Here is a 20,465-nt window from a genome sequence, read left to right as displayed (position 1 = left end):
AGGCTGCGCAGAGAGGCTTCTGTTAGGAGTCAGAGCCGGTCAGAACCAGAACCAGGAGCTTGCTCTCTTCTGCTTGACAAATGTAATCCATTCCTCGCACCTCCCCCAGCACGACTGCTGAAGCGCTTAATGAACCCGCGCTCTCCTCATTTTGAATGGGTGAGGGCACTCGGCTCTCGGCCCACGGCGCTCTCTTCACAGCCTTATCAAAAAGGTGCTCTCTGCAAATATGAAAAAGATCAATACTTAACTTCAGGGCTATAATTCAAACCCCCCTTTTCTTTGATGTTGGAGTGCTGGGAAAGTTTGCAACAAAAGATTTGCTGACCCAAAAAGAGGCTGCTTCATGTGAGACAGTAATTTATGCAAATATGCAGCACATTTAGCAGTAAAATTCTTATATAATGTTATAAACATTAAACTGAACGGTTTTATAAAAGCAAACAAATAACATTATAATGTCTTTAGTTTGTTTGGGTCAATAATAAAAACAATTGTTTTTTTTTGTTTTTTTTCCAATCAATCAATCAATCAACCTTTATTTTGACTCGGAAGTACATTGAGGCCAACCCTCATTTTCAATGTAGCCGAGCATTTACAAAAACAGGGATTGACATGACAAAGAAAATAATAACTACATTTAATCATTTTAAAGGAAAAGAAAATTTAAAATAACAGTGAATAAAAGATAAAAGTAGATAAAAATAGAACTTGAGATTTAAATGGTAAGAGATTAAGATCAAAAATAGATAAGAAATTAGTAAGGTAATAGTACAATATCACAAATTTAAAAAAGTAATGATAAAAATAAACTTAAAAATAAAATGAGAGGAAATAAATACATAAATAAAAAGAGATAAAGAACTAAGGAGAACTAACACAAAAATAAAAGTTACGAATAAATATGATTAAGTAAAACAGGTGCAGGCTGTCTGTAGGTGGTTTGATATTAAAAGTTTAAAATGACTGAGTGACACCAGTGAGCCGAGTTTTAGTGTTTCCTGTAGTGAATTCCAGCTGGTGCTGTGACTAAAAGCAGATTTTCCCAGTTCAGTAAAACTCTTGGTACCTGGCAGCTGATCCAATTTTTGACCCCACAATTTTTAAAATGTCTACCAAACGGTCGAGGTGGCACTTTGTGGCATATATAGTGATTCAAAGGGTCAGGCCACCATTCGTCTACACGGTCAGTGACATTACCAGAAGGCCTACAGTGACTTTTATTCTTACAGAATTAGTTCCATCCATTGAGTTCCATCCGTTGTAAATCAAAACATTACTGCTTGAGTCCACCTTCAGTTCCTCATTACACTGTAAAATGCCAAAAAAATGTCCTAACCAACGAGGGCGCTCACTTGACTGTATCTACCTACATACCACAGATACCAGAAAAACATGGTAACACTTTAGGGACAGTTTCTAAGGCTACGTGACAGTTGTATATGCCTTTCATGACAGCTGATATAAACCTACATTAACATTACCAAAGGTGTGTTGCAATAAGCAGCAGTTGTCCTATAGGCTGCCATTATCTATGTCAATGTCAAGTTGATATAAGACTTCTGCGAAGTGACAAGTTCTTGGCTAGTTCTCCAATGAGAACTGAGATAATGTAATTATCTCAGTATTAAATATTAATATTATTTAATATATCTTGTTAGGACCATTTTCTTTCATACATGATCATGGAGGGATTATTGGATTGTGGTAAGTTGTATAACTCCTACATCAGGGGTCGGCAAATCAAATGTTAGGAAGAGACAGTTTGTCCTTTCACGAAAAATCAAACCACCTTGGAAGGCACAACATTTTACTACTGTGGCTGTAAACCTGTCTCAGTAGTACTGTTACAGGCTAAAAAATATAATATCAACGAAGAATGCAGGCGTAATTTGTTCTGCTTGATCTTTCGCTCAGCTATAGCCACTTTTCTCGCATCTCCTGCAGGAAACCTTCCCACAAAATGTAAGATTGTAAAATTTTTATGAGGCTGAAGTCAATTCTCATTCTACAGCTTCTTTTTTTAATTGTCCCGTTCCACCTTAAATAGTGCCTGAGGCACCAGACTGTAACTGCTGCAGGATTTAAGGTGGAATGGAAGAATTCGAATAAGAAGCTGGTAAACGAGAAGCGACTTCAGCTTCACAACATCTTAGTCTTTGACAGGTTTTCGTTGCAGATGAAATGTATCAGGAAACCAGCTGGTGAAAATAAATGCATGTAAGTCCATTCGTCTCCAAATGACCAATGTTCACCTCTTTGCCATTTTCTTGGCTACTAGCTAGGCGGGATTACTATCTGTGTCAAGGTCAATGTCAAATTTATTTATAAAGCACATTTAAAAACAACATCAGTTGGCCAAAGTGCTGTACAAAGTGCGATGATAATAATATGGAATAATATAAATAAAATCTAAACAATAAAATCACACAATGAATACAAACTAATGTAAAAAAAAGAGTCATTCAAAACAACTCTATAAAAAATAGATATTACACATAGAATAAACGAAGAAATGGAGAATTAATTTGAAATGCCAAAGAAAATGAGTTTTTAGACCAGCTTTAAACTGTGTGCCAACCTTCAGGGTTAAAGGGTGAACTACACACTTCTACAGTCTAAGAATAGCTCAGCCAGTTTGCATTGAAGTCCTTGTAATTGCTGAATAAAAAGCCTTAGTATGTAAGGAGCCTTGGATTTTAAGAGGTTTTAAGAGGCCTCTGACTAACAGGGGCTTCAGGGGGCCCAATAAGGCTCAAGGTGGCTCCAATTCATTGAACCATCACTACAGATGTAAACATTAGATCAATGAATAATCATAGTACCCTGAAGAACTGAAGCTAACTGAAGAAATTTGACAGGCCCCTCAAGTTTTATATCATTATCGACTCATGAGATTTTGTTGCTGCCATTCAAATGGAATCTTTTAGACTGAATAACTGAATAATTTGCTAAATTATGGAAAGAAGAAGAAGAAGAAGAAATTATGACTCAAACCTGCCAGAAAAATACAAATTGTTATAAGATATTGCACATTAAAAATCTAAGTACATAAATACATAAACATTAAATATTAACCTCAGTTTAAGTTTCACCTCACATTTCAGTGATGACTCTTGTGTCCAGGGGCCTCGCAAAAAGGTGACTGCCCCAGGGCGTCTGGATACTTTTGGACATACAAAAGCTTACTGTATCCAAAAGCTTAAACAGTCTTGAAAAAGAGTTAACACATTCTGTACAAAGAACACACTTAAATATGCCATTTCTTTTGCAAATTATAGTGCACAAATCTATTTAAAATATTACACATGGAATAACTTTTATGATTTAATTCCCCAGTATGTTCAGCAAATAAACAGAAATTGTATGTGTGCCTGGGTTTGGTATAGTGTAGTGGGCAACACCTTTCCCTTCTATGCTATAGGCTGAGGTTCAATCCCTGCTTGGTTAACCATCCTACACTATACCAATAAGAGTCCTTGGGCAAGACTCCTAACACTGCCATCGCCTACCTGTGTAAAAAACGATCAAATTTTAAGTCGCTCTGGATAAAAGTGTCTGCCAAATGGCGTAAATGTGAACATAAATGCATGTGTTCACTTATTCTCATTCAAATAGTAAGCACAAACATGTCATTTGACCTGGGGTGCCCAAACATTTGCACACGAGTGTATAGTGCGAGTGCCTGAGCTGCTTACTGCTCACAGATTAACACACAGGTTAGATAATGTTAACACAGGTGTTAATACAGGGGCTAAAAGGGCGAAGATTTTGGAACGAAATGAATGAAGATCATGGAACGTATGCAAATCAGCTATTATGATGTCATAATCAAGAAAGAGATGTCAGAAAACACTGCAAACATTCTACACATGCACAAGCGTCACTCAGCACAAGGTGGATTATCCACAGCCAGCTGTTCTCACCAGCTGGGTTTCACAGGTTTAAGGTACTAAAAGAACATTTGTGGGCTTTTGTTTTGAAGCTGTGTCATATTTAATCGATCGTTTAGTCTTTTATTGAAAAGGTCTTTTGAAACTTGAACTGTAACTGATGACGTTATGCAAATGTGTCTGAGGAATAAAGACAGTAGGACTGTGACGCTCATGCAAATAGAACAAGAGAGGGAGCGTGTTATCGCAAAATAACATCACGGCTGTGATTTGGTCGCCGTAGATCATTACTGGATATAACACACTGTTGCTTTTATACAACAGTTAAATAAAGTAAGAAATTAATAAACCGGGCCGTGAACGCGGTGTTTAATATGTTTTAATGTTCAGTTCCTTTCTCAAAATTATAGCTCCTTAACAAGCAGCTCATTGCTATGTAACGAGCTCCGCCCACTCGCTGCACAGCTGGCAGTTCGTTCTCCAGCTCCTTACACTAAATTCAGAAACTGTCATCAACACTGATCAGCTTTTTTTTTTTATTGGGTCAGTTTTTTGGCTCAGTCCAATTTTCAGAGTGTGATCAAATTGGCTGTCAATCTTAAAACTATCAATTTTCTGTTTGTGGCAAAGTAAGAAGTAAAAACGTTCAAATGGTGTTGCTTAGCAACAGCATCTCAGCAGAGTGATGCCGCGTTTGTGAGAGTTTGGGGACGGCCCCTTACTGTTCCAACATGACTGCACACCGGTGCACAAAGCAGGTCCATAAAGACATGGATGAGCGAGTTTGGTGTGGAAGAACTTGACTGGCCTACACAGAGTCCTGACCTCAACCCGACAGAACACCTTTGGGATGAATTAGAGTGGAGACTGTGAGCCAGACCTTCTCGTCCAACATCAGTGTCTGACCTCACAAATGCGCTTCTGGAAGAACGGTCAAAAATTCCCATAAACACACTCCTAACCCTTGTGGAAAGCCTTCCCAGAAGAATTGAAGCTGTTACAGCTGCAAAGGGTGGGCCGACATCATATTAAACCCTATGGATTAAGATTGGGATTTCACTAAAGTTCATATGTGTGTGAAGACAGACGAGCGAATACTTTTGGAAATACAGTGTACACACACACACACACACACATACATATATATATATATATATATATATCCTTACCAGATGCCCGAACCACCTCAACTGGCTTCTCTCAACATGGAGGAGCAGCAGCTCTACTCTGAGCCTCTCCCGAATCGCCAAGCTTCTCACCCCATCTCCAAGGGAGAGGCCGGCGACCCTGCGGAGAAAGCTCATTTCGGCTGCTTGTATCCACGATCTCGTTCTTTCGGTCACTACCCAAAGCTCGTGACCATAGGTGAGAGTCAGAATGTAGATTGACCAGTAAATTGATAGCTTCGCCTTCTGGCTCAGCTCTCTCTTCACCATGACGGACTGGTATAAGGTCCGCATTACTGCAGATGCCACACCAATCCACCTGTCAGCCTCTCACTCCATCCTTCCTTCACTCATGAACAAAATCCCGAGATATTTAAATTCCTCCACTTGGGAAAGGAACTCACTCCCGACCTGGACAGAGCATTCCACCCTTTTCCAACTGAGGACCATTGGTCTCAGATTTAGAGGTGCTGATTTTCATCCCAGCCGCTTCACACTCAGCTGCAAACTGGTCCAGAGAGAGCTGGCGGTCCCGGCCTGATGACGCCAACAGGACCACATCATCAGACGTGAAACACTCTCCGCCACTTGGCTGTTCCGAGAAATTCTGTCTATAAAAGTTATGAACCGAATCGGTGACAACGGACAGCCCTGGCGGAGGCCAACCCTAACTGGAAACCAATCTGACTTACTGCCAGCTATACGAACCAAGCTCCTGCTTCGTTTGTACAGGGACTGAATGGCCCATAACAACGAGCCCCTCACCCTGTATTCCCGGAGCACTCCCCACAGGATCCCCTGAGGGACGCAGTTGAATGCCGTCTCCAAATCCACAAAACACGTGTGGATTGGTTGGGCAAACTCCCACGCACCCTCCAGGACCCTGGTGAGGATAAAAAGCTGGTCCAGTGTTCCACGACCTGGGCGAAACCTGCATTGTTCCTCTTGTAGCTGAGGTTCAACTATCGGTCGGACTCTCTACTCCAGTAGCCCTACATAGACCTTACCGGGTAGGCTGAGAAGTGTGATCCCCCGATAGTTGGAACACACCCTCCGGTCCCCTTTCTTAAAGCAAAATAAATCATTAGGCCTTTTCTGGAGGCCTTGAAGGCACTGAGGGTTCCCCTTTGATTAAAAAGGGACATCACATAGCTAAAGAGTGGTAGCCGTCAGTTTGAAGTTTGGATTCTGTCTGTGCTTTTGTCCATTTAGTAATCATAGTTCTAAAGGGAATGCAAACATATAGCAAAAGCCAAAACCATACACATCATTTGTAATAGCACATTAATAGAATTTTACTGAAATGTACTGCAGGTCTAACTGCCTCCAACACATTTTGAATATCCCTAGCTATCAGACTGGCAAATGGTTTCAAAGTTATTATGAGGCTGAAATCTCATCCCTCATCATCATCTCATCTCTGACGTTTGATTCCAGCTGATTTGCATTTCCTCTGAATTCATCCACTAAATAGAATATTTGATACTGTCTTTGTACCACATTATCTGTCTGCTCAGCAGGTGGTGGTGGTCTCAGTGGTTTAATATGAAAGAGCTGAAAGGACTTTGCTCAATTAATCAGGCCTCCTGTGTCTCCCCCCACCCCCCCCCCCAGCAGAAGCCAGAGCAGAGAGAATACATGGGAAACTGCTGCTACTCAGTGGCCACGGAGTCCTGTGCAGTGACTCAGACCTCAAACACTGACACAGAGGAGGACTATATCTGCCCCATCTGCCAGGACATTTACAGACTGCCCGTCCGCATCACGAGGTGCAGACATGTGTAAGTCAATGGGACAGATTGGTGGATCGGCTTAGATGGAAGAACAAAAATTTTCAGTATCAGTATCAGTGATCAGTGATCACTTCCATGGTACTGACCAAATTGCTTAAATATTATAGAGTATTGACAAATTCCATGTCATATATTATCAGATTTCAATACTTAAGTTGTCAGAATCATCAGTGTCTTAATGTTATATGCATGTCATTAGCCTGGAACTAATAACTGTTAAACCACAGCCACTTTCATTTTTTTTAAAAGAAGGTATCAACGTATAATCGTGGAATCAGTATTAAAGTAAAAGTTTAGATATTGAAACTATATTGAAAGACCTAGAAGACCTTCCTAATTTTAACATCTATATTTAATTGTACCATCTGTTTTCTTCCTTCTAAATATTCCTTTTATATCTCTAATAGTTTTTGAATGACAGTTAATAATGTTATAGTTGTTACCTGTACATTAATAAATTATACCATTTATTCATACCAAATTATCCACTTACATTAGTAACATACAAGTACTTTTCATAAGTTTGTCAAAGTGAGGTTTAATAAGTAACAAGATATGTGCTAATAAAAGTCATAACTAAATACAGTCTACAACACTACAACAATTAATGATTATTAACATTAAAAAAGAATATATTGATATTTAATAATGATAATTTAAACCAGGGGTCAACAACATGCTGCTCCGGAGCCACATGCGGCTCTTTTACTGCACTGTTGTGTCTCCACAGCAGAATTACATTTGTAGGTAAATATAAAATAATCCTCCTTTGCAGTAAAATAAAACTGATTTGTTGATTGTTCTAAAACAGTTTTAACAATAAATGATCTTAAATGCTGGAGTTAATGTAGCCCACTAATGCTAATTCACTGACCTGTATAACCCTAAACATTGGCTCGCAGACTGCTGGTCACCATAGCAACTCAGACAAGAATCTCGCCTAGCTAGTGGCTTATAAAAATACAAAGAGAGAGATTTAAGTTGAACACTGATCATTTGGAGACGAATGGACTTGCGTTTATAATCCCTCTAGCTGGTTTTGTGATACATTTGATCTGCAACAAGAAACGGTCAAAGACTAAGAAGTCACAAAGCTGAAGTCGCTTCTCATTCAAAATTTCCCATTCCACCTTAAATGGTGCAGCAAATGAATTCCGGTGCCATTTAGGTGGAACAAGAAAAGCTGAAAAAGAAGCTGGTGAGCAAGAAGCGACTTCAGCCTTGTTAAACATCAAACATTGAGAGGCATTTTACAAGAAACTTCTACCTTTGTGGAAAAGTTTCCTGCTGGAGATGCGAGAAAAGCAGCTATAGCTGAGCTAAAGCTTAAAGCAGAGCAAAGAGAGTCTGTGTTTTGGTTTATATTATATATTTTTATTTATACTAGTACATTAGCACATGCTGAGACATATTTACAGCCAAGATGCTAAAACATTACTTCCATAAAGTGGACAGAAAAATATTGTGGCTGCCAAAGTGTTTTGATTTTTATTGAAAGTGCAAAATGGCTCTTCTTTATGTTTGGGTTGCCAATCCCTGATCTAAGCATTCAAAAGCAAAATGGTCAAACTATGTTTTTAAATGGACCCTCACAGAGCAGGTACTATTTGGGTGGTGGATCATTCTCAGCACTGCAGTAACACTATTGTGGTGGTGGTGTGTTGTGCTGGTCTGAGTGGATCAGACACAGCAGTGCTGCTGGAGTTTTTAAACATCTGTGTGTCACCGCTGGACTGAGAATAGTCCACCAACCCAAAAATATCCAGACAACAGCATCCTGTCACCACTGATGAAGGACAAGAGGATGACCAACACAAACTGTGCAGCAACAGATGAGCTGTTGTCTCTAACTTTACATCTACAAGGTGGACTGACAAGTAGGAGTGTCTAATGGAGTGGACAGTGAGTGGACACAGTGTTTAAAAACTCCAGCAGCACTGCTGTGTCTGATCCACTCTTACCAGCACAACACACACCACCACCATGTCAGTGTTACTGCAGTGCTGAGAATGATCCTGCTCTGTGGTGGTCCTGTGGGTGTCCTGTCTATTGAAGAGCAGGGTAAAAGGGGGCTAATGAAGTATACAGGACCGACTACTTACAGTTGTGTTGTAATTTGACTCAAACGTTTGCATACAACTGTACATAAATGACTCCCACCTTGTAATACATGTAAAAAGGGGTAATTCACAAAAATAATCTCTGAAAATTATATTCATTAACACATAGGTCATCTCATAGTCAGACCCCCCCATCTCCAAGACCTTTGCCACAATTAAATACACCCTGCTTGTAACTCCAGTGCAAGACTTGAGTCACTGAACATGTCTCGACTGACTGACTGTGAAATTCTGTTGATGTGATTTTTAGCTTAACTATCGCTTTAAGCTGCACCTCAGGTATGGCATTGTTTTTCATCCAGGTTCTGCAAAACATGCTTAGAGACTGCAGTGCAAAGTCTGGGGCCTTGTTGCCCCATGTGCCGGACCTTTGTGTCCAAGAGACCTGAGAGGGCCATCGACGTCCAGGAGAGGATGAGAGAGAAGAAAGGCAAATGCAGAGCCTGTGGGAAAGAAGTGGGTACCTCAGCCTCAGAGAGCATTGAGAGATGTTTCATTCCCAAGGGAAGAGAATGAAGGACTTACCTGATTAAATAATAATTCGATTATTCAACTCTAGGCCAAAGGACTTGCTTGAAGATTGAAAGGTTGACTCGTTAGACCACAGTTCACATTTCCACAGTTCATCTGGCCATTTCGGATAATCGGCTCCTTTGGCCCTGTCAGTCATCTTGAGCTTCTATCTCTTCCTCTCTTCCTGTGTTTAGGAATACATTGTTTTACTAAATTCAGTTTTACAAGACTGGTAAAAATCTGATCTGACTGGCCTTTGACGGAACTGCTGCCTCAATAACATACTAAACTTTTAATGCAAGACAATGGAACCAGAGTTTCTTCCAACTCACTATCAGTCGTTTCTTTTAGGCCATTCAGAATCTTCTCTTTGTAAAAGTTCATGAAAACTGTAAATATGAAGAGCAATTACAGTCATGATCAGGCTCTATGTTAAGATCTTACAACTTCCTACTTTGTTAGAAATAAAGGTTCTATGCAGGTATATTTTTTAGTTCATCAAGGTACAAACCATGAAAAAGTTCCCTCAAAGGAACAACAATGGTTTTAAGGTCTGATCATGTATCTTAAATAAATAAGCCTGGAAGCGAGACCAGGTGTGGAGTCAGTACAACTTAAAGAGTATAATTTCAGTGGATTATGGTACAGTTATGGTCCCTGAATAAAGCTACTGAGATGTATCCTTGAAAATTTGAATTCTTTCACCATCTACGTTTCCATAGACACTTCTTGGCAAGATAAGGCTCCATTATGAAAGCTGCAAGAAATACAAAAAGGAATATGGACTTATCATTGACCCTGCACCTCCAACCCCTGACCAAACCCAAGACAACACTGGATTTATGCCCAATGTCCAAAGTCCCACATCCAGGATCAGGTACGTTAATGGTGTCATCCTTATAGATGTGGTTCAGTTGATGAGTTCTGGTGAAATTCTCACAGAGCTATGATGAAATCCATTGTTTGCTGTAGGTTTATTACCTACTATTACCTATTAACATTACATATACATGTAAAAAAAATGGTTCTTCCAAGGTTCTTTAGTAAAACGTTTAGTAAAGTGGTTCTACATAGAACCACTTGCATGCTTAAAGGGTTCTTTGAATGCTGAAATGGTTTGTCAGATTGATGGAGAATGTGTTGCATATGAATTTGTACAGATCCTTTTTTTTGATTGATTCTACATTCTTAAAAAAGATGGTTCTTCAAGGGTTCTTTAGTAAATACATTGGTTCTATTTCCAACCATGAGATCTATGTAGAACCATGCTTAAGTGGCTCTTTGCTTGGTGAAATTGTTCTTCAGATCGATGGAGAATGTGTTGTATATGGTTCCATACAGAACCTTTTTGAAAATGATTCTGCTGTCTTAAATAAAGATTCTTTTTTTGTGAAAAATGGTTCTATATAGAACCATGAACACTTAGAGAACCCTTGCCATGATTAACAAGTTTTTTGCATCATGAAATGGCTCTTCAGATTAATGGAGAACGTGCTGTATGTTGTTCTACCTTTTTGAAGATTGCTCTACATAGCACCAAATAGGGGTTCTGCTATTCTTACAAGCTTGACATTGGAGCAATAGCAGAATCCTTTTTTGGTGCTATATTGAACCATCCATCCATCCATCCATCCATCCATCCATTTTCTAAGGCACTTCCTCAGGGTCATGGGGGGTGCTGGAGCCTATCCCAGTGGTCATCGGGCGGAAGGCAGGATACACCCTGGACAGGTCGCCAGTCCATCAGAGGGCAGACAGACAGACACAGACAGTCACTCACACACTCACACCCAGGGGCAATTTAGCATGTCCAATCGGCCTGACTGTACGTCTTTGGACTGTAGGAGGAAACCGGAGAACCTGGAGGAAACCCACACAGACATGGGGAGAACATGCAAACTCCACACAGAGAGGACCCCGGTCACCCGGCCGGGGAATCGAACCCAGGCCCAAATACAACAAATTCTACATCGATCTGAGAAACCGTTTCACCATGAAAAGAACCATTTAAGCATGAAATGGTTATACATAGAACCCTTGGTTCTAAAACAAAGCCTTTACTAAAGAATCCTTGAAGAACTGTCTTTTTAAGCAGGTATATTTGCTGGGATGGACCAATGTCAGCTTGGTCCACCATGTTTTGCATTGATTCTGCTGGTGATTCATCACATGTGGTAAAACTGTGTAATCCAGAACTGCTTCGAGGCTCTTTGGACAGCTGTTGGACAAACAACGTGAGTTTACGATGTCTTTGTTGTAAACTCAAAGTCCAAAGTCATCATGTAAAGGCAGGCTAATATCACTCCCTTCTGGCAAGCATGAGGCCTGAAACACAGATTCACAGTAAGCGATAATGCTACCATGCAGCAGCCAGTTTAAAAAGATAGAGTGTGACTTAACTTTGTCCCTGATAATCCAAATCTCTGCTGAGTTTAATTCCAGCCCAGAACATTTGACCCTATAAAACTTAATAGGTAGTAGTGTTAGATTAGCATAGGAACCACAGTGTGTAAGGTGGTAAATCTTGCCCTATGAAATCTTGCCCTAACCCTCAAATCAGAAAAATAAATAAATAAATAAATAAATGAACATCACTTCATTAGCAGCTACTAGCGCTGCTCTGTAGGCGACCCTGCCTGTCTGCAGTGACAGTGGCTTTAGTGACATTTTAGGGCATCATACGCCTTCAAAGAGGGATATTTATGTATTTACAATTATTTATTATTGCCCACCGTTAATTTATTGATGATACAAAGCTGAAGTCAAATATTCTGGTCTGAACATTCCCGTTCCACCTTAAATGGTGCAGCACCATTCTGGTGTTTCAGGCGTCAGAACTGCTGGACCATTTAAGGTGGAACGGGAAAATGAACTGGCTAACTACTGAGACATTAGCATAGTGTTAGTGATCTTTTGTGCTTGTTATGAAGAAAACGACCACAATATGTTCAAACAACATTAACTAAGAAACTACAATGATTATTGAGAAAATTCTCACGTTTGTGGGTTTCTTTGGCCGTCTTGCTGGCTGTTCTTTTTTTCTCATAACACCCCGTTTGGAGTCTCTGAAAAACCTCTGTTTGGAGGGTCATGTAGCCCCAACAGTTCACCCTACCCCTTTATCTCAGCAGAAATCAGAACACCCCACCCCTAGACATGAATGTGCAAAGCACAGGGCTAAGGGCTAAGTGGTAGGGGTGTGGGGTGAAATGGGACTGGGCCTAAATATTGCTGCATGGCCACTGCTGATGGGCTGAATGAATACTGCATTGGCAGCACTACATTGGTGTCTGACTCACAGTTCTCAAAAAGACGTGAAAATGTGATATTTATCCGTGTACCGTGTCTTCCTAGGGCACTGCTCGGAGCAGAGGTCCACCAGCCTCGTGCAGAGCTGCAAAGACAGAGGTAGACGTTATTTAAAGTTTACATAATTGGAAGGTAGTTATTGATTAAAAGCTACAGATATTGGTTAAAAGGTAGATATTTGTTCATTTGCGTGAACACATTCCTTGTTTTGTAATCTACTGAATATGTAGATTCACCTATAAAATCTCACCACAAGTTCCCTACTGAACTCCAGCACCTAGTGACCTTGCAGTGTACTTCACTACTTTCATTGTAGTATATTTACTTAGTTATAGTGTAGTTTACTTTCCATCTCATTTACAGTGACTGGACTCTCTCTGTCTCTCAGTTATGGTTTTTCTGTGAGAAAGTAAAAGCATTTTTTTTCTCTAGTTAGCACAGCAACAGCACAAATATTTCTAAAACTGAGGCGCCATGAATTATACATATTGCTGCATGGCTGCTGTTGAAATGCTGAATAAATACCTCATTGTCAGCACTGCACTGAGGCCTGATTCACATTGTTGAGAAAGACAAATGTGTAAATATGATATTTATTCATGTGCGGTGTTAATGATATTAGATAAAGGTAGATATCAGCTAATGATATTACTTAAAGATAGATATTAGTTATTGATATTAGTTAACAGTAGATATCAGCTAATGATATTACTTAAATATAGATATTAGTTAATGATATTAGTTAACAGTAGATATCAGCTAATGATAGTACTTAAATACAGATATTAGTTAATGATATTAGATAAAGGTAGATATCAGCTAATGATATAACTTAAAGATAGATATTAGTTAATGATATTAGATAAAGGTAGATATCAGCTAATGATATAACTTAAAGATAGATATTAGTTAATGATATTAGATAAAGGTAGATATCAGCTAATGATATTACTTAAATATAGATATTAGTTAATGATATTAGTTAACAGTAGATATCAGCTAATGATATTAGTTTACGGTAGATATCAGCTAATGATAGTACTTAAATATAGATATTAGTTAATGATATTAGATAAAGGTAGATATCAGCTAATGATATTACTTAAATATAGATATTAGTTAATGATATTAGTTAACAGTAGATATCAGCTAATGATATTAGTTTACGGTAGATATCAGCTAATGATAGTACTTAAATATAGATATTAGTTAATGATATTAGATAAAGGTAGATATCAGCTAATGATATTACTTAAATATAGATATTAGTTAATGATATTAGTTAACAGTAGATATCAGCTAATGATAGTACTTAAATACAGATATTAGTTATTGATATTAGATAAAGGTAGATATCAGCTAATGATATAACTTAAAGATAGATATTAGTTAACGATATTAGTTAAAGAGAGATATCAGCTAATAATATAACTTAAAGATAGATATTAGTTAATGATATTAGTTAAAGAGAGATATCAGCTAATGATATTACTTAAAGATAGATATTAGTTAATGATGTTAGTAAATGATATTAGTTAAGGATACATGTTAGTTAGTAATATATGTTTTAAAAATATTAGGGTATACTTTTAATTAATATCTAAATTTGAACTAATATCTGTGCTTTAACTAACATCTATTATGAATTAACATAATTAACTAATATCTATATATTACAGAACATCTACCTTTAGCTATATCTAACAATTAACTGATTTATTATTGATTGTATTAGTAAAAGGTAGATATTAGTAACTGATATTCATTAGTTATATTATGTAGTAAAGGGTTAGTATTGGTTATTGGTGTTTATTACCTATCCATTATATTAGTACAAAGTAGATATTACTGATATTTATTGATTATTAATTATATTAGTAAAAGGTACATTTTTTTATTATATGAGTAATTATATTAGTCACAATTATACCAGAATACATGTCTGAAATTTTGACTGATCTAGTTTACATCTGTTACTAAAGGTGCATCTGAATTTGCACATTTAGACATAGATAGGAGTATTCACATAGCCATCACATGCACATTGCACATCTGACAGAGGAATGTGTCTCCAGAGCCGGGAGAGCGTACTTGTGTCCATTCTGCCCCCTGGAGGAACTGAGGGACACTTCACTGGTTCAGCACTGCATAATCCAACATGCAGAAGAAGTCACCCCAGCTGTAAGACCCACAGCACGGAACGCATTTACACAGAGATCCTTCACCAGACACACATCTCCAGACGAAGAGGCACAGGCATGATGTTTAACCAGTGTTCCTTTGCCTTAGTTTCACTGTGCATTATAGATTGTGCTTGAGAAATATGGCATCTTCCCAACATTCATTTGGGGAGAGCAGAGAATGACCTAACACACTATGTTTAGTAAAATAATGTTTAAAATATGTAAGTTTATTATTATTGTTGTTGTTAATGTAATAATAATAATAATTTAATAGTAATAATAATAATTTTATACAGGCAAAATATACATCTCTGCTACAAACACTTGAACTTTGTTTCTAGCATCTACAGTTCATGTACAATTCCACCCAATATCTATTTAAGGTCCATTCATTCAGGAGTCTATTTAGTGGGATATTTGTCGCAGCAAAAGTCTGTGAATTAACTATTTTATCAGCTCCAGCACACAATCAACATCATTTTCACTATACAGATGAATCTCATCAGTGTACTATAGCATCTCGGTCCTGGCTTAAGCTGCTGCAAAGCCTCTGGAGACATGGTTTGTGTGCTAACCATTAAGTGGGAGTGTATAGCTGATAGTGACCTCCCCCACTATTTTGTGCCTTTGTATGTGCCTTTCTGCTGGATTGTCAGTAAACGAGCACTCCTAGCAGCACAGTCACGGCTTCTTTCGCGTCGCCTTCTATACCAGCATGAACCTTGACATTGTAACAATAGCAGGACCCTTTTTGGTGCTATATAGAACCATTTATAAAAAGGTTGAATACAAAACCACATACGACACATTCTCTGTCAGTCTGAAGAAACACTTTACCATGCAAAGAACCATTTAAGCATGAAATCTATGGAACTTATGGTTTTCAAAAGAAACATTGTCTTTACTAAATAACTCTTGAAAAAACATCTGAAGTGTGTACCATATTAAACTCATACTACACTGCTCAAAAAAATAAAGGGAACACTTAAACAGCACAATATAACGCCAAGTAAATCAAACTTCTGTGAAATCAAACTGTCCACTTAGGAAGCAACACTGATTGACAATCAGTTTCACAGCTGTTGTGCAGATGGAAAAGACAACAGGTGGAAATTATTGGCAATTAGCAAGACACACTCAATAAAGGAGTGGTTCTGCAGGTGGGACCACAGACCACTTCTCAGTACCTTTCTGCTTTCTGGCTGATGTTCTGGTCACTTTTGAATGTTGGTGGTGCTTTCACACTCGTGGTAGCAGGAGACGGACTCTACAACCCACACAAGTGGCTCAGGTAGTGCAGCTCATCCAGGATGGCACATCAATGCGAGCTGTGGCAAGAAGGTTTGCTGTGTCTGTCAGCGTAGTGTCCAGAGGCTGGAGGCGCTACCAGGAGACAGGCCAGTACACCAGGAGGCATGGAGGAGGCCGTAGGAGGGCAACAACCCAGCAGCAGGACCGCTACCTCCGCCTTTGTGCAAGGAGGAACAGGAGGAGCGCTGCCAGAGCCCTGCAAAATGACCTCCAGCAGGCCACAAATGTGCATGTGTTTGCACAAACGGTTAGAAACTGACTCCATGAGGATGGTATGAGGGCCCGACGTCCACAGATGGGGGTTGTTCTCACAGCCCAACACCGTGCAGAACGCTTGGCATTTGCCAGAGAACACCAGGATTGGCAAATTCACCACTGGCGCCCTGTGCTCTTCACAGATGAAAGCAGGTTCACACTGAGCACATGTGACAGACGTGACAGAGTCTGGAGACGCTGTGGAGAGCGATCTGCTGCCTGCAACATCCTTCAGCATGACCGGTTTGGCAGAGGGTCAGTAATGGTGTGGGGTGGCATTTCTTTGGAGGGCTGCACATGTGCTCGCTAGAGGTAGCCTGACTGCCATTAGGTACCGAGATGAGATCCTCAGACCCCTTGTGAGACCATATGCTGGTGCGGTTGGCCCTAGGTTCCTCCTAATGCAGGACAATGCTAGACCTCATGTGGCTGGAGTGTGTCAGCAGTTCCTGCAAGATGAAGCCACTGAAGCTGAGGACCAGCCCGCCCGCTCCCCAGACCTGAATCCGATTGAGCACATCTGGGACATCATGTCTCGCTCCATCCACCAACGTCACGTTGCACCACAGACTGTCCAGGAGTTGGCAGATGCTTTAGTCCAGGTCTGGGAGGAGATCCGTCAGGAGACCATCCGCCACCTCATCCGGAGCATGCCCAGGGATTGTAGGGAAGTCATACAGGCACGTGGAGGCCACACACAATACTGAGCCTCATTTTGACTTGTTTTAATGACATCACATCAAAGTTGGATCAGCCTGTCGTGTGTTTTTCCACTTTAATTTTGTGTGTGCCTCCAAATCCAGGCCTCCATTGGTTAATAAATTTGATTTCCATTGATGATGTTTGTGTGATTTTGTTGTCAGCACATTCAACTTTGTACAGAACAAAGTATTCAATGAGAATATTTCATTCATTCAGATCTAGGATGTGTTATTTGAGTGTTCCCTTTATTTTTTTGAGCAGTGTATATGGACAAATGTATTGGGACACCTACACATTACACCTACAGGAGCTTTTATGGCATCCTATTCTAAATCCATAGACATTAGTATGGAGTTGATCCTCCTTTGCAGCTCTAACAGCTTCTACTCTTCTGGGAAGATTACAAATCTACAAGATTTTGGAGAGTGTCTGTGGGAACTTTTGTCAGTTCATCCAGAAGAGCCTTTCTGAGGTTGGTCGAGAGGGCCTGGTTCATAATCTCCATTCTAGTTCATCCCAAAGGTGTTTGATGGGGTTGAGGTCAGGGCTCTGTGAGGGCCAGTCAAGCTCTTCCATACCAAACTCACCCAGCCAGGCCTTTATGGACCTTGCTTTGAAGCATTAAGATTTCCCTTCACTGGAACTAAGGGTTCTAGGCCAACCCCTGAAAAAACCCATAGCATAATCCCACCTCCACCAAACTTTCCAGTTGGCACAATGCAGTCAGGCAGGTAACGTTCTCTAGGCATTCGCCAAACCCAGACTCATCACTCTATCTGATGTTTGGCATTGTACATTTTGATCTCTTGGCACACAACTCTTTTGCTAATGTTGGTTCCAGAGGCAATCTTGAGCTTTTTAGCAAATGATTCAACAGAGAACAGACACTACGTGCTTCAGCACTCGGCACTCCCACTCTGTGAGTTTGAAAGGTCTACCGCTTCATGGCTAAGCTGTTATTGCTCCTAGATGCTTCCATTTCACAATAATAGCACTTACAGTTGACCGGGGCAGATCTAGCAGGGCTGAAATGTCACAAACTGACTTGTGGCAGAGGTAGCATCCTATGACAGTTCCATGTTTAAAGTCACTGAGCTCCTCAGTACGACCCATTCTACTGCCTGTCAGCAATGGATGTGGCTGAAACACCTGAACCCAATAATTAGGAGGTGTGTCCCAATCCTTTTGTCCATACAGTGTAAATAGTGTACTTCTATGTGATGTCACTTCTGTGTATAGGAGTGCGTGTTTGTAGCATGTATGTAGCATTCTTCTTATTTTGATTCTAAACAACCTCATAATTCAGAAGATCCATTGACATTTGCTGGACAAATGTACCAAGGATAAAATGTATCAGGCTAGGAACATTTCAGTTTATCATTCATGTTTTAAATTGTCCATGTTATCTTACGTTGTTCACATGTTTTGTTTTCTATCCGTTTCTTTTTGCTTTTTATTTTATTTTTTGCATTGGTTGAGAAGTGCTCTAACCAAACTCTTATTTCGGCATAGCATCGAGGGTTTTTCACAAACACTGTATCATTCTGCTGAGACGCTGTTGCTAAGCAACAACTTTGATAACTGTAGGAGATGCTCAAGCCATTTGATCACTTTTTACTTCTTACTTTGCCACAAACAGAAAATTGACACTTTTAAGATCACATTTGAGAGTCAGCCGATTTGGTTAGACTCTGAAGATGAGACCACACTAAATTCCCAAACCGTCAGTCGGTCAGTTAGTGTGAGGACCTGGAGAACAAACTGTCGGCTGAGCAGCGAGAGGGCGGAGCTTGTTACTCTGGCGTAGCAACAAACTGCTTGTTAAGGAGCGTTAATTTGGAGGAAGGAACTGAACATTAAAACATATTAAATGCCGTATTCACGGCCAGTTTATTAATCTCTTACTTTATTTATTAAACTGTTATATATAAGCAACAGAACACTGGAGGAGTGTGTTATGACTATAGCATCACAGTTGCAATGATCTATGGCAACAAATTCACAGCCGTGATGTTATTTTGCGATAACACGCTCCCTCTCATCTTCTATTGCTTAAGTATGTCTATTGGACCCCAGGAAGAATAGCAGCAATTGCAATAGTGGCTAATGGGGATCCTAAGTATAAGCAAAAAAATAAATAAACTGACGCTGGAGTTCTTAATGAGTTCATGCTGCTCACTACAGAAGGACATCAGACGTCTAGAGTGTCTTATGGTGAACTCAGAGTTGACTTTCTGAGTAGGAATTCCCAATTGAGGTTGCTTTTCTTCAGTTTTTCCTAGTAGGAGGTCAGAAATTCCTAGTTATGAGCTTTAGCGGAGCACAGCAGAACTTCAGCAATACACATTGTCAAATATGAGTGCACACCTATACAAGCGCACACTCACAGAATAAACCTTTTTTTCCAATGTATCGTCCTACAGAATGAGGAAGAGGATGAAGAAGTTTGGTTTCGCAGACACTTTTGGAACATCTTCTGGCGAGCTGCGTTCTAGCAGGCCGTTGCAGAAAACTTCTACCTCTGCTCTTTAAACCCTCTGCTTTCTGCAGATGGTGGAAATAAAAAAAAGTTGCATCTATAAGAAGACGTATTACAAGATTTTGTAAAACCAACTGTTTTCACATCATTTCAGTATAATTTTTCTATGCTTTGAATCAAATGTTGGATGTAATCACAGTGTTTCTCCTGCTCCAGTCAGAGGAGAGTGGTCCAGCTGGTATGTGTTAGCCTGTGCTAAGAGAGAAAATGGAAATGTTGTTTTTAATGATACAGAAACAGTGATTCCTGATTCAGGCGTTGTGTCATGAGTTACAGTGTCCACTGTTGTTGCCAACGTATCTATTTGTGATATGAGAACATCTTTGTAAATGTACTGTCTGTGTTACTGTGCTGTAGTTTCTGTTTTACTGAGTAGGACTTTAATGTACATCGAACATAAGAGTGGATTTTATATTGCATTTTCTTTGTAATCAGTGGTGAAAAATATTAGAGTATTTGTACTTGAGTTTTGTACTTTGTGCACAAGCCTTACCCAAGCTTTTGGTATCTACTGTCCCATTTTATTTTGATTCCTGTCAATACCGCAGTACATACAGTGAGTCCAAGAAGTATTTGATCCCTTGCTGATTTTCTTTGTTTGCCCACTAATAAAGACACTATCCTTCTGCACTTTTAATGGTAGATATATTCTAACATGGAGAGACAGAATATCAAGACAAA

At 39.6% G+C, this 20,465-nt stretch overlaps 1 protein-coding gene across 1 annotated transcript; it reads left to right on the top strand.

Moving 5' to 3' along the window:
- Nucleotides 1–6,697: 6,697 nt before the first annotated feature.
- On the top strand, nt 6,698–15,056 carry LOC119262296 (E3 ubiquitin-protein ligase RNF138-like). The gene is made up of 5 exons (XM_037533760.1): nt 6,698–6,840; nt 9,275–9,428; nt 10,208–10,362; nt 12,840–12,893; nt 14,870–15,056. Exons 1-5 carry the CDS (start codon nt 6,698–6,700, stop codon nt 15,054–15,056), a joined length of 693 nt encoding a protein of 230 aa, XP_037389657.1.
- The last annotated feature ends 5,409 nt before the right edge of the window (nt 15,057–20,465 follow it).

Source organism: Pygocentrus nattereri, chromosome 2 (assembly GCF_015220715.1).
Source record: "Pygocentrus nattereri isolate fPygNat1 chromosome 2, fPygNat1.pri, whole genome shotgun sequence".
Classification (NCBI taxonomy): domain Eukaryota; kingdom Metazoa; phylum Chordata; class Actinopteri; order Characiformes; family Serrasalmidae; genus Pygocentrus; species Pygocentrus nattereri.
Note: the sequence above shows the minus strand (reverse complement) of the source record. Positions and strands in the feature narration are given on the sequence as shown.

Bases quoted from the DNA above. Each gene is read 5' to 3' on its own strand.
- LOC119262296 (XM_037533760.1), top strand. From the start codon at position 6,698: ATGGGAAACTGCTGCTACTCAGTGGCCACGGAGTCCTGTGCAGTGACT. The intron at 10,363-12,839 runs GTACGTTAATGG...GTGTCTTCCTAG, and splicing joins AGTCCCACATCCAGGATCAG to GGCACTGCTCGGAGCAGAGG. The intron at 12,894-14,869 runs GTAGACGTTATT...ATGTGTCTCCAG, and splicing joins GCAGAGCTGCAAAGACAGAG to AGCCGGGAGAGCGTACTTGT.